Source organism: Heteronotia binoei, chromosome 10, assembly GCF_032191835.1.
Source record: "Heteronotia binoei isolate CCM8104 ecotype False Entrance Well chromosome 10, APGP_CSIRO_Hbin_v1, whole genome shotgun sequence".
NCBI classification, from domain to species: Eukaryota; Metazoa; Chordata; class Lepidosauria; order Squamata; family Gekkonidae; genus Heteronotia; species Heteronotia binoei.
In genome coordinates, this window is record NC_083232.1 from 31448650 (window position 1) to 31463763 (window position 15114).

Sequence of the window (15114 nt, forward strand, 5' to 3'; positions counted from 1 at the left end):
CTTTCCTACATTCAGCTTCTCCCCAGATGCTGAATATACTAACACTAGGAAGTGGATGACAAGGAAATACAAAGCTGGTGCTATCAACTTAGTAATGCACCAGCTTCCATGACTTAGATCTTACCATGTTGCATGAGAAGGAGGGGCCATGAATGCAGGGCATATGGGGATATCCTAAAAAGATAAGCAACAGCTTCAAGAACTCCCAGCGTTATATAGAACTTATGAGGTAACCCTGTGGGTGATCATTATGCATCTGCTTGTGACAATTCTTCCTGCAAGATATGGTTTCCAAAGCTCCATAAGTTTGGAATATTTTATTCACATCAATAAGAGTTCTACAAACTGTTAAATGCAAAACAGTTTGGAAAAGTGTCATTCTGTCCTCAATGGCTGCTCCTCTTAAGATGTTCTGTCTTAATTTTATATAGTTACATTCTGTGTTCCAAACACATGAACATAAACCTAATGAATGAGCTCTAATAAGACCCAGGAATCCAACAGGAATGATTCTTTGGATTTGTACCAAACTTTCAAAAATACAGACTGTGTTCAAGCAAATCCCTTGCTAATAGCAGGCTGAGTCTTAGGTAATGCAGTTGGTAGTGCATCATTAATGCAAACAGCTTATAAATAGTTTTCCAGTGCTGTTTCTAACACAAATACATTTTTTAAAAAATTATCAGTTACTGGATAATGATGCTGATACAGGGAAGGAGGAGACTGGGCAGCTGTGAGGATATTTTCAAAGCAGTTGTTGCAGTAATTTGAAATTATCGTTTGTGTTAACTGTATAATATGAGCTGCATCCATTTTGTTATGAACTGCTAGTGGACTTTTAGGCTTGGATTCAGAGATCTTGTGCAAACAGAAAGCAATTGCATGTGCTTGGGAGGGGGGAGTTGCTGATTTTCATTTTCTGTCAGCAGCCCCTTGTGGCCCAGAAATGGGACTCCAGACAGTTGCATAACTAGGAATATTGTTTGTGCTGGGGGGGATTTTTAAAAAAGTGACTGAGTGGAAACTCCAAACTGGTCTATGTGGAAATAAGTCTTCTATTATTCAGTTGGGGCTTACTCCCGGGAAAGGATCCCTAAGTTTGCAGCCTGAGTATAGCAGTTATAAATTGTTTTGATCTTGACTGGGTTTTCCCCTTTTGTGTTATAGGAAGAAGATTTTCAAGAAATGATTAAATCAGCACAAATAATGGAAATCCAGTACGGTCATCTTTTTGACAAAGTTATAGTAAATGATGATCTAACTACAGCATACAATGAGCTGAAAACAACCTTTGACAAATTGGAAAGAGACACCTTCTGGGTTCCAGTCAGTTGGGTGCATTCTTAACACTATAAACAAATTAAAAATCTTCATGGAACTTTATAAGGGTGTTTAGGTAGACCTAAAATGCCATTCTGTTGGTGGGAAGCTTTTCTTGCTTTGGCGCATTGATGATTATACAGACTTTGTGCAGTGGAATGTTGCTCTTTTCTGCGTGTGAGCCTTCCTGTTTGGAAATAGGGAGACAGGAGACAGAAGGCAACAATGAAGCCTTATTTTACTTAATTCAAATAACCACTTTTTTAAAAAAAAGACAAAAAAACCCAGCCCTAATTATTGTGATACCAGATTTTAAAAATAGTCTGTGCCTCCAGCGTGAGACTTCCATGAAGTCACAATGATCAGAAGGTGTGAGATCCATATTTAAGTGGTCTCAAACATTGCTGGTTACAGAGCAACGATGCGTGCTAATGCTCGAAGAATGTAAAACTGGAGAAGACAAAAGGGGCTAAAATTTCTTTGTTTAGTGTATGTGTTGAAATTGGATTATGATAAACATGGCTGTGTGTGTGTGTGTAAACTGTTTTCCATGTTCAACCTTACTCTGGTATAGCATTGCCAGGTCCCTCCTGGCAACTGATGGGGAATTGGGGAGAGAGATTTACCAGGAGCAGAAGGGAGGTCCAGCTGGCATTGCAGTGACATGTCTACATCACTTCCAACATGACCTGGAAGTGACATCATCAGGCAGTGACATTGGGGTGAGTATTTAGGCAAAAACTCTGTAGTAAATTTGGCTTCTCCATAGAGTTTTTGCCCTGATGTCACCAACATGATGTCACTTCTGGGTCACATCAGCAGTGACATAGACATATTGCTGCAACGTCAGCTGGTCCTTGCTCTTTTTCCGGGTAAGTCTCCTTCGCCAGCCATTTCTTAGGAGGTGGGGCCTGGCAACTGGGGACCTCCACCTTGATGGAGGGGTCTGGCAACCTTACTCTGGTGTCTTTATCAAGAGTGCAAATTTAACATACTTTGTAACTACGTTTTAATGTGGTCTTTGAAGCTACAGTCTCCTACTATTGTAGCTGTGCTTTGAAGGGTGTATATGCTGGAATGCTTGCATGCTTGGAGGTAACTTGAATATTTTAAGTGACCATTAAGTGAACAATAAGCAATAAAAATGATTTGCATTTAAATTTTTAAAGTTAAACCTGTGGTATTCAAAGCAATGGAAAGCTTTAAAACTAAACATCAAGATCTCGGGTTGGTTAGAGTAGCTTTTATGTAACTCAAGTGTTGGGGTGGAGACTTTGTAGCAGAGGCAGCAGCATGTGGAATTTGTTTATATCACTGCTTTATTGTTTTAAAAATTTATAAAATAGCCTTTGTGTGATTCCACAAGCTGTTTTTTTTAATGTGAAAACTTGTTAATTAAAATGTGGGTATCATTCCCATTTTCCTTTGGCCTTGAACAGTAGAAATCTAAGCTGTTTTCTCTGGAATGAAGAAGATGGTGGCTTCCCCCCCCCCCTTGTGTTCCTATTGAGCAAAAGTATATTAATAGATGTGGATGCATGTTGTATGTAAGTGAATCTGTCTTACCAATGGTGTGTGACGGTGACGCATCACAACTTTGGCATGCAAACAGGAAGCCCAGTTATTTTATGTTAACATGTACAAGGTTTAGCTGACTTATTTAAAGGCAAAAGAATTTAGTGAGACTCTATATATTTATGAAAAGAGGTGAGAAGGGATATTAATTTTTTTGAATTTGTTGTCAGTGTGATCATTTATTACACAGACCACTAGGTGTCTGTGATTTGAAACATTGGCTTTATAAACTTAACATTCCATATAAATATTTTACTTCAGATGCAGGTAAACTGCCAGGTCTTTGCAAATGTAGTCTAAATAGATGGTTGGATTTTTTTTTTTGTTCATTGCATTTCTGTCTTTAAATTGTGTAATACAAGGGAAGTGCCAACAACCAAATGTAGCCTTTTGGAAACATTTATGCTAGTTTGACGCATCCTGGCACTGAGCATTTACAATATAATCTTGAGTGTACCTCAGGTCTTAAGTGTTTTGAATGAATTAAATGTGACTGTATTTCAGCTGCACCAATTAGTTGTGTGAAAATACTGAGCTGTAATTTTTTCCCTACTAGAGTGTAGTAATTTTTCCAAGTATTTCACTGAATAATAATTCAATTTGGTTCTTTAATTAGGTACTGTGTATATTTAACTTCCAGTGCACACAGTGAGAACCAGTGCCAGGATTGCCTGTTAACTCTCAAGGTCTGATTTTTGGTGTACAGAAGAGTACAGTTAAAAATGACCCAGTGTATAGGCTATAGCAATGAACCTTTCCGGACCTGGGACTCGCCTTCAACTCTCAGGTAGCCGCCTGGGGCGCAGTGAGCACAAGCACAGGATACCAGAGTAATGTGACAGGAAGTGGAGGAGCCAAAGCTGCGACCTCATTGATATTAAGACCAGGACTATGGATAGCTGACCAAGGAAGCTGAGAAAGAGGAAACTTGGGCTGAGCACCACTGGATATATCGCAGTGCAGAACAAACCAAGGCTTAGAGCCATGGAGGAGTTCTCTCCACTAATTAGTGTTGCCTCATCATCCTTCTGCTGCTATCGTAGTGCATACAAGGAGAATTGAAACATGGTGCACTTGAGTGCTAAACTTGTGTACTATAAGTAAGTCCTTCAAAAAGAAGCAAAAAAACACAGCTGTATAAGGACTCATGACCCAGCAGGTGAGCCTGTGATCCACCTGAGGTTTGAAGATGGGGCTATAGTATGTAACTCCTTCCGTGTTTGTTTGAAAACAAACATACCTTTGGATTGTACATATCATAAATTGCAACAGCCTTGACAACTCTCTGTAAGAGAAACTGACACTTTTATCAGTGACTGATACCTGAACTATAGCATTAAGTACTGTGTTCTTACTTGCAATAATCTAAATCATTAATCAATGTAAGATTGCCACTGCCTTTGGGACTGAGAGTACTTGGAAGCCCGTGATAGCTTTGGCATAATTTCCCAAGCTTCAGGTGAATTTTTGACATATTTTTTAAAAAAAATCAAAATGAGTTACCTCTGATGTGCACACAGCTTTGTACAAATAGGAGCTGTCCATTCTCTTCAGTGTTGTGGAATGCTCCATGGGTATACTGGAACTGTGTTGAGCTTTGGATTTATGTATGTAGGATTGGTAAAACTTAAAAAACAGAAACCTGACATCTTTTCCTGGCTAAAGGTGAAACTTAAATTTTGAATTCCTCTACATTGTACTGCATGTTCTTGGGAATTTTGTTTTTATGTCTGTGTGAAGATATCCTTATTGTATTTTTTGCTGTTTTGTCACTGTAAAAATGTTGGACTTTTATATTTTTCTGAATTCACAGCAATACTTGAAGTTGTCTTCACTTACATGTAAACTGTATCTAAAATACAGCTTTATCATAATAAATTATTATCATAATATATCTCAGGGAAAAGTCACTTTTGTAAAAAGCTCCCAATTGTATAGTGGAATGCAAACTGGTCATCTTAATAAAATGTCACAAGCACACTACGGTCGCCTTCAAATAAGTAAATGTATAACCAGTTTGATTTGAGCCATGATTTTACAGTAGCATAATACTTTGGGCCTTAAAGTGATAAGCACAGTGAGCTCTACAGCCTAATGCTCCTTTCCAGAAAGTTCATAGCAAGCTATTTGTGTGCTTGACAGAAGAGCTTGGATTGTTGCTCCATAGTTGCAAGCTGCTTTACGAGTGTCTGAAAATACTTCAAAAATATTCCATAAAGATAAATCCCATTCTAATACGAGAGCAAGAAGACCTACAATTTTCTCCTGTGAAGCTTTCCATGGTAACGATGACAGTCTCCATACCATGTGCTGAACGTCCATATTCATGTCTCTAAAAGTCATCTAGGAAGCCTTCACTTCAGGCTTGCCCTGTGGAAAGCTTCCGGGGCCTTAAAGTGATAAGCACAGTGAGCTCTACAGCCTAATGCTCCTTCCCAGAAAGCTCATAGCAACCTATTTGTTCAGTCCACTGACTAACTCAATGATGAACAGAGCAGTAAGGAATCCTGGAACAGGAAAGGGAGGCAGTTAAATACATTCATGCCCAAGTAGTGATTCAGAGGTGCCCTTTGTCTACATCAAAGGATTGGATGTTGATAGGGATTAAAATAAAATATTTTAGTGGGGTGTAGGCTGCAAGCATTGTTTTGTAGGAGGGGGCGGGGCTACATGGGTTTTGGATTTTTAAGCCACCTTGAGCTAAGGGAAAGGCAGGATATAAATATTTTAATGAATAAAGTAGCCTTGTCTTTGGGCAGTTAGATCTAGCTAGCTAGAGTGGGTGAGCAATAGCAGGGTACCAGGCTATGCACACAGCATCGGGAAGTCCTAATTTGTCCACGTATGCTTGCGTACATCTTCCCCATTCCCCACAAACATATGCATTGTAGGGGAAATGTCTGATTCTCCCACACAATCCTTTAGGCTCATGCTGTATATCCCCAGGGTTTCAAGCTTTTATTCTGGCAGGGGAGGAATTGGAGAACAGCCTGATAAATAACATCTCACTGAGTTTGTTCTCTCTGCACATAGGTGTGAGCCCTTAGTCATGTACTGATGGGCAAGGGCCAAAAGGCTCTTCGCCTGAGGGTCAGACCTAGAGTTGAGCAAGCGATCAGCCAGTGGACAGAGAAGACATGTTTGACCATGGGAAGCTTCCTATTCCTTCCCTCTTTGTTTTGTGTATTGGTTTTCTCTCTGTGTATATTGTGAGCAGTGTTAAGTCCCAATAATGGCAAGAAAAAGGCAAAGGTAATCCCCTGTGCAAGCACCAGTCATTTCCAACTTTGGGGTGACATTGCTTTCACAACGTTTTCATGGCAGACTTTTTACGGGGTGGTTTGCTATTGCCTTCCCTAGTCATTTACACTTCCCCCCCAGCAAGCTGGGTACTCATTTTACCAACTTCAGAAGGATGGAAGGCTGAGTCAACCTTGAGCCGGCTACCTGAACCCAGCTTCCACCGGGATCGAACTCAGGTCATGAGCAGAGAGCTCAGACTGCAGTACTGCAGCTTACCACTGCACCATGGGGCTTGCAATTATTTTACTTATTTACTTATGGCAAGTAGTGGACCATAAATATGCTATGTAAATAACTGGCATATTAAAGTTGTCATGGGTAAATTTAAATGTAGATTTGACACACTTGCATTAAGGCTATTTTGGTTGTAACCTGTCACCAGCAATGAGAAAAAAAATTAAGGTGGCCTTTCTAGCAATGTATGGCAGACTAAGTTATTTTCTATTTAAATATCTCAAAGCCATCTATAACATAATATGTACATGTAAATTAGTGTAGCTAATCAACTGAATTAAATGTGTTGACAGTCCTGAAAGTAACTTAAAATACATTAATATGCTTCCCTTGACAGTAGTCTAGACAGTCTTGCTCCCCCCCCCCTTCTAAGAGCAACAACATAATATTGGATGCATTAAGTTGCATGTATCTGAAAAGTTTTTAGTTTATTAATGTTTATAACTGCTGCCGCCATCAAAAGAAGCTACTTAAGTTACAAACGAAACTATTTTGTGTGTAACATACATCATGGTGGTCAAAGTCTGGGAGAGCAGTGAAAAGCGCAGCAATTAAATGTTCCCATGACCAAATGCCTGACAGAGAAGGGAGGGTTTATTCTCTCCTGGAACAATCTAAGGAAGATGTGGAAGTTTTCAACAGTTTAAGGGCAGCCAGATGCAGACTGAATTAGAGTACTCAAGGCAGACCAATCGAATTGCGAGACACGCCAAAGGCACAGATGCTGGTTGCCAGGTTTCCATTCTCTGAGCACCCAAAATATAACTGGAAGAAAGCACAACCTCTTCTTCACAGTATGGTGCCACCTGGGTAGGTAAATCTGAAAGTAGACTGATGCACCAGTTTGTCTTGCCTAAACTGATGTTGCATATCGCTAAGAATTAAAGCTGATTATGTGCTCCTAGATTTCATAAACAGAAAAGATCTGTGAGTTCCGGAGGTCCTCTGGAGTGTTTGTAGCTTTAACTCTTTGGAATATCAGAAACAGAGTGGAATGAGAGATTGCTGAATTATAAGTTATTACAACAGGCAGGACAATGGAACTCCCAGGGCTTACTAGAGATATCGAATTCTTATCTCACTGCACATGCTAAGTCCTCATTTATACCCAGAATTAAACTTGGTTGATCTTAAAGATGCCACTGGATTCTTAGTTCTCACGTCTATTATTAACTCATGTCTGTATGCTAATTTGGTGCTATTTACAGACCTTACCAACTGCATTATTCTAATCTTAGCTGTACTTATTCCTCTTTACTCTAATTAGCCCTTCCTGGCGACTTCCCCCCCCCCCCACATGTAATGCTTGAGGAAATCTGTTTCAGTATATCTGAAGAAGTGTGCATCTACACATGCTAAGCCTCAGTTTTTGCTTATATCCATGACGGAACTTGCTTGGTGGAGTCGTCGCACCAGCGGGGGATATGGGAAGCGTTCCAGGAGTAGGCAGGGACATTTTCAACATCACCCAGATGATGGAAGTGACATCATTCTGTTGGTGATGGGGGGGCGGGGTTGACTCTGCTTTTTGAGCAAAACCCTATGGTAAAATCAGCATCAAACTGTAGAGTTTTGCCTAAAAACCAAAGTGTCATCACCAGCTTGATGATGTCACTTCTGCATAATATCAGTGTGTTGGGAATGTTGCATGGTGACATCACTGTTTGGGGGAGGGATTTCCCCTACCAGCCAGCTGGCCTGCAGGAGGGAGAAGTGCACAGAAGTGGGGGATTTCCCCTCCCCCTGGACCTGAGGAATGGTTAGCCTAGCCTTATAGATCTTGGAAGTGTCACTGAACTCAAATTTAGTTCTCACATCTGTTTGCTAACTCCTGTATTTGTATATTAAGTTGCAGCTATTCACAGGTCTTACCAACTGTTATAATCCAATCTCAGCTATACTTACTGCCCAGTTACTTGTGCATCTTGACTTCAACTAGCCCTTCCTGGCAACTAACCTCCCCCACAACCAATATGTAAGACTTGAGGGAAACTGTTTAAATGCATCTGAAGAAGTGGGCATGCACACAAAAGCTTATACCCAGAATTAAACTTTGTTGGCTTTAAAGGTGCCACTGGACTCAATCTTTTGTTCTGTTGCTTCAGACCAACACCGCTACCCACCTGAATTCTCAGATTAGATGAAGAAAAGGCAATTCTGATAATCTTTGCAGTAGCCTTAGAAGGGAGGCTTCGTTCCTACTTCACAGCTGAGACTGAAAAGCTACCTGAAGAATTTGTGGCTAAAATGAGCTTTGAATGGGGGAAATTATACATATATAAATCATATATAGAAATGGAGTTTCTCTCTCTCTCGCCTTCAGAAACAACTTTTTACTGTGTAATGATGGCTATGATTAATGTGCATGTTACACCAACAAAATACAGTTTACTGTCCATTTAATGCATGCACACACACACAAACTTGTTCCACTGCATGAATGCTTGTGTTTTTGTTTCCTTGAAAGAAGCATGCCCACAAGAGTTTCTTTCTTGCCTAATTGAAGAAGCATAGCATTTTTCTATCCAGCATAGCTGTTAAATTATAAGCTGGTAAAGATACATTAACTATACAAAGTGGATCATTCACACATCTTGGGGAAACTTAGAATTTTATATTTCTAAACACAGAGACTTTCCTTATGTTGCTGAAGAGGGCCTGAGGAACCCAAGCTTTAAAACTTTTCCTTTAAAAACTTGGCTTAACATGTAGTTTTGCAGGGATTATTTTATATGTTCCCCATGGGGAAAGCCTCTTTGTCCAGTGAATGATGTTTTATACTGGCCAGGTGAAGAGGGATGCAAACCTGTCAGTGATGAGAAGAACTTTGTTTGAGTGATGGGCAAGCCTATATATTTAAAGCAGGGCATCAGAGGGTTGCTCACATTGTAGAACCCTAGAGGCACTAAATTGCCATGACTAAGGAATGTCTCTAACTGTTGCGCTGTTTCTGTCATCCAGTTCTGAGAGTTTGTGCTGGTTGAATGGTGTGGTGGACTAAAGAGTACAGGAAAACCATTGTGGCTATGGTGGAGGATTATGTATGCACAGGGCTCTTTTTATGCAGGTCTAACATTTTCACATGTCTCTGATGCCATATGGTCCCTGGAGATATCTCAGCTGAGGGTTAGATGAGACAAAGGCAAAGGAAGAGCCATGTAAAATGCACTTTTGCCTAGTTTTTGAGTCCAGCAAGAAAATTTGTGTTGGCCGTATTGTTGGTCATATTGTTGCTCTTTTCTTCTTTGGCAGGAGCCAGGTAGTCATGCACAAGCTGAATCCTCTACGGAGTATGAACACGTGTGCCTGGAACCAGCTCCCTTCTCAGTTACCAGCTGCCATTGGCAAAGCTAGAGGGATAACAGACAGCAGCCAGGCATTCTGCCACCAGGCCTGGAAGCAGGAGCAGAGGATAGCTCCTTCTGGCTACCAGTTGATCACAGTGAGGCCCCACAGAGAGAAAGACAGTAACTAGGCACTTTTCCATCACGCTTGGACTAATCCCTCTAATAAATTGTGTTGATCAGTTTATTCATTTTTCATTGCTGTTCACACAACTTTGAGAGCCCCCACTGTTTTTGCTAGGAAATTGGGGTAAAAGTACAATCAGTAATGTATTAAGTAGGTTTCTTTTAGCTCTTTCTGTACTGCTGTTTTCATGCATTGATCCATCTAGCTCATGCTTTCCTAGACTTGCTGGCAGTATCAGCACTTGGGTCTTCCCCCGCTCCTGCTACGTGAGATCCTTACATGAAGTGATTCCAGGGACTGGACCCCCAGGACCCTTTGCACACCTGAACTGCAGCCTCTATTTGAAGAGCTTATCAGTGCTGTTGATAAAGATCAGAACCCAATGGCACCCTAAATCAAAAGATCCAAAGAGAAAGATGCCATGACAGCAGGGCTCCAGTACCCAAAATGAGCTCAGGTTTTTTTTCCGTCTAGTAATTTTATGGCTTAGAAGTCTATGGCTCAATTCTCATACAGTTAAAAGGGAAATATTTACAAGTCAGTAACCAAGATGGAACTCCTCAATTCTTAGTTGATCCTTTTAGTCCTATTTTTCAAGCACAGTGTTGGATCCTGCAGTAAATCTCTATAAACCAGGGCTTCCCAACATGGCGTCCACGGGTGCCATAGTGCCCACTGAGTATTTTTAGGAAGTGGGTGGCTTTTGCCTAGCAAAGCTTCTGATTGGCCATTGGAAATTTTATTAGCTGTGCAGGATTTTTAAAACATTGCATGAGTAACAGCAGCCAGTAACAGCAGCACCACAGCACAAGGATTTTCACCAGGGCACTAAAGGTAAGCTACAGCAGCAGTTTTGTGATTGGCTTTACTTCCTGAGGCACCCTGTGTCAGAATTACAATGGTACCTGCAGGCTCTAAAAGGTAGGGCTAAAAGGCTTCATTTGCAAGAGGAGCGGAACTTCCTCCCTCCCACTGCAGTCCAAAATTATCCTCAAAATCAGAGCCGGATTAAGACATGCTGAGACCCTAAACTCTGTCAAGTTTAAGAGGCTCCATAACATTACCACAAAATGGTAAATGGTAGTAATAATCTGTGGATTTAAATTGTAGCTTACTTAGCTTGTGCATAAAATCTATCTCTGCCCAGAACAGTGCTTCTGAGGAACTGGGGACCCCCAGAAATAACATGAAGGGGGAGTCAGCAAAAACACCCCTTTCCATTAATGGAAAATTTCCACAGGCTCCAAGCCACATTCTAATTTTCATTAAATAAGACTGTATTTCCAAGTTACATGTAGCTGCTTTATTCGTCGCGGTGGTGGTGGTGTGCTGGGAGAAAAACAGTTTTCACTGATCTCATGGACTTCTCACCTCTGTTTTCATGTGAAATATTGGATTTTCTCCCCTATTCTTTGTGTTTTTAAGATTAGGTTCCTCTACTATACCTTTCAACTTGCTCTGCTTCTCTAAACCCTGCCCTTTATTATATTCTCGTTTAAAAGCCACCTGGATATTCATTTTCTTTCTCTCTTGGATAAACTATCCCTAAGCCCTTTTATATGCTTGTCTGATGCATAAGACAGACTTGTATGACATGAACGTTTTTCAGAACATTGGTACAGCTGGTAAGTGTTTCGTGTCTCTCTTTTTTAATTCAGTCTGCAATTCTTCTGGTGCAAGTGTAGATACGAGTAAATTGGCTGTTGTTTAAAATGTTAGGGCTCTGTTTTTCAAAAGTGATATTAACACTCCTAGTGGTGTGTGCTTACACCTGTGAGCTTGTAATATTGGAGAATAGTAACGTGTAACAGACGTATGGAAGTATACCAAAGAGAAAAAATGCCAAGGTGGCATCATAAATCTTTGATACTTGAGCGTGGTGTGATCAATTCAAAGAGTGGCAGATGAAAATGCAATCAAGTGTTTAGAAGTTATTTAAAACAAAAGGTATATTGGACTTTTAAAAGGAAGAAATACCTAATTAGGGTCAGCAAATATTTGGAGAAGAGACTGTTTTATAACAGAAATCAAACCTTCCCAGACACAAACATCTTGAATGTTGTGGAACCTTTAATGGCAAACATTTACAGTGCCATAAGCTTTCATGGACATAATCTGGTACGTTGTAAAACATATTTAAAATTTAAAATATTCATAAACCTGCCTTTCTCTCAGCACTGCTGGGACCCAACATCTGATTTTACGGTAAAGTTGCAAGGCAATAAGCAAACAATAGCCAGCATATTGTAACCTTGGGACAGCTGGGACACCCTATCTGCCAGTAGCCTCAAAGCAGTGCTCAGTGTGCCCCCAAGCCCCTCCCGAATATCTCAGTCTTATAACCCCTCTGGAAAGGAAATCTCTTTGGTGGCACAAGATGCTCTTTGGGATGCACTGCAACAAGCTAGCACATTAAACATTCTCTATCCAGAGCTTCCAGTTTAAGGGCCTGACTAGACATTACAGGTATACGAACACATGAAGCTGCTTCACCCTGGGTCTTGACAGTGCTGTTTACTCTGACTGGCAGAAGCTTGTCAGGGTCTCAAGTCTTTCACATCAATAACCAATTGGCTTTCAAAATGCCTGAGATGGGACCCCTCAACAGACCAAACAGAGATTCTGCCACTGTCCCCTAAGATATCCCTGTGATGGCCATTTCTGAACCAGGGGAAAATTGCTTGTAGAAAGATTATTGAGATTAGAGAAGATTGGGGGGAGGGGCTTTTTTCTGAGCAGGAACACACAGGAATGCAGTTCCAGTTGGCTTGGTGCCAGGGGTATGGCCTAATACGCAAATGAGTTCCTGTTGGACTTTTTCTACAAAAAAGCCCTGTGTGAAACAATGGTGATGTAATATACAAATGAGCTCCTGGGGGGCATTTAACCTTTCCCACATGCCACTGGATTGTATCTTGTGATCTTCTTCGTGGTCTCTGTGCATCACACTGATGGGATATAGGCGCCTGCGCCGATCTCGATCGGTATTCTTGAAAGCTGCGGATTTCCGCGCCCCAGGCCCAGTGCGCATGCGCAGAAGCCCCACTGCGCATGCCCACAGGGACCGGAGCGGACATCCCGCCAGTTCTCTTCTGACCGCCGCTTGGATCGGTCGATCTCTCGCACGGTCGGTAGAAATCCTTTTCTTGGAAGTTGCTAGTTGTTGGATTTTGAACGTTATAGAACTTTACTTGGCATAGACCACACAACAGTCTTTTTAAAGACTAGGGAGGGAGAAGGCGAAAGAATTTTCCGAAACTTTTCCCTCAGTTTTCCCCCTTTTTTCCCGCCTTTCCCTCACCCCCCCCCCCCCCCGTATGGAAAAACGGTGGGGATTTTTCAAAAGGTGTAAGAACTGCGGTAGCAAGATCTCCCCCACAGACGGACACCTTCTTTGCCTTTTTTGCTTGGGAGAAACGCATATCCCCGACGCGTGTGTCCACTGCGCAAAATTTTCCCGCCAGACGAAAAAGAACCGCGCGGGTCGTTTAGCAGCGGCACTGATGGAGAAAGCACTGTCGCCTAAACGAACGTCGGCAGCGACGCACACCCCGTCGACATCGGAGTCGCTCGGCGCCGACAAGAGCACCTCCGACGCCGAACGCCCCACAAAATCGGGCTCGGCACTAAAGTCCGCCTCCTCCACTCCTGCAAAACGGCCAAGGGAGGAGAAGGGACTGCAGCCGGAAGCGAAGAAAAAGAAAAAATCGGACAAACATCGATCGTCCGCGACTTCGCTACCGACGTCACCATCGGGATCGACGGCGAGAGTACCGCCACTGAAGCTGTTCGCTTCCCCACGCCGCCGGTTAAGCCCCCCGGTGTTGGCATCGATGTCGACGCAGATCGCCATTTCATCCGACTCGGATCGCGACTTAGAGCTATCCCAGAGATCGGGAGCGGAGAGCAGCCCACTGGAGATACACACAGTGGAGGACACCGCTCAACCCCGAACGCCGATCAGGGAACCATCAGTCAGCCCCGATCGTCGGCAAACCCAGCACCCCAAGGAAGATCAATCTACCACGCCGAGGGAGGACCGCGGGCGCGACCGTTCAAGAAGCCCTCGACACGCTCCCCGGTATCGGCATCGATCCAGAGATTCAGAGGAGAGATCTCGCAACAGGGATCGTTCTCCACCGAAACCACCTACAATGTCGTGGGATCAAAGACAGTGGCAGTACCTCTACGGGTCCTGCCCCATGCCTTCTATGTTCCCCTGGTTCCCTCCCAGACATCTGGATTGGGACCAACAATCGGAAGCATCTGTCAGATCCCGAACGTCATACCGACCTCGACACACACCGTCGGCGTCGGTGTCGAAACCACCGGACACAACGCCACCGAAAGAGCCGAAAACTACCCACGATCTCGGAGCCCCGAGCGGAAGACTCCCGAGTCACCAAGGGCCCAAGAAACACCCAAGCATTCCTCGGAGCACTCAGGATCCAGAGAAGGCTCCCCAACATCCGGGGAAGACTCTCCCCGAGAGGAAATTTCTTCGCCGGAAGAGCCAGCTCCATCCAGCAAGGTAGGCGATGAGTTGCCCATATCTCCATCAGAGGACTTAAAATCATATGGAGATTTAATTAAAAGGATGGCACACACTCTATCGCTACCGACGGTCCAACCCAAGCCGGTGGTTACCGATAACGTGTTCGATGTCGTGCAATTGGATACCTCGACGGCCATAGCTTTACCGCTTACTACGGTGATGCTACACACGACAAAAGCATCGTGGGACAAGCCAGCCTCAACACCAATAGGCTCCCGAAGACTCGACCACATGTATCGAGTCCAGGAATCCACAGCCGAGTTTTTGTTTACCCACCCGAAGCCAAACTCGGTGGTGGTGGCGTCCTCGTCAAAGGCCAGAAAGACACATGCTTCTCCTCCAGACAAGGAGGGAAAGAAGTTGGACAATTTAGGCAGAAAAATTTATACGGCAGGCTCGCTGGGAATAAAGGTGGCAAATTATGGCGCGTGCATGGGCCGCTACCAATACGCCCTATGGGATCAGTTATCAACACTTCCGGACCTGTCAGAACAAGCCAAACAGGCACTCAAGAAAATTCAAAGGGAAGGCATAGCACTAGCTAAGCAGCAAATTAATTCGGCTAAACATGCAGGTGACATCTCAGCAAAAACACTCACCTCAGCTATCACCTTAAGACGCCACTCTTGGTTGAGGTCGACGGCACTCCAGCCGGA

General features: G+C 42.9%; 1 protein-coding gene across 3 annotated transcripts in view; it reads left to right on the forward strand.

Annotated features, from left to right (window-relative positions):
- The window catches only part of MPP7 (MAGUK p55 scaffold protein 7), a 141572-nt gene extending 136783 nt beyond the window's left edge, over positions 1 to 4789 (forward strand). For all 3 annotated transcript variants that reach the window (XM_060248278.1, XM_060248279.1, XM_060248280.1), the window contains one exon: positions 1168 to 4789. In XM_060248278.1, the coding sequence (XP_060104261.1) occupies positions 1168 to 1347 (180 nt within the window). In that variant the 3' untranslated portion in view covers positions 1348 to 4789. The remainder of the gene's footprint in view (positions 1 to 1167) is intronic.
- Positions 4790 to 15114: the final 10325 nt, after the last annotated feature.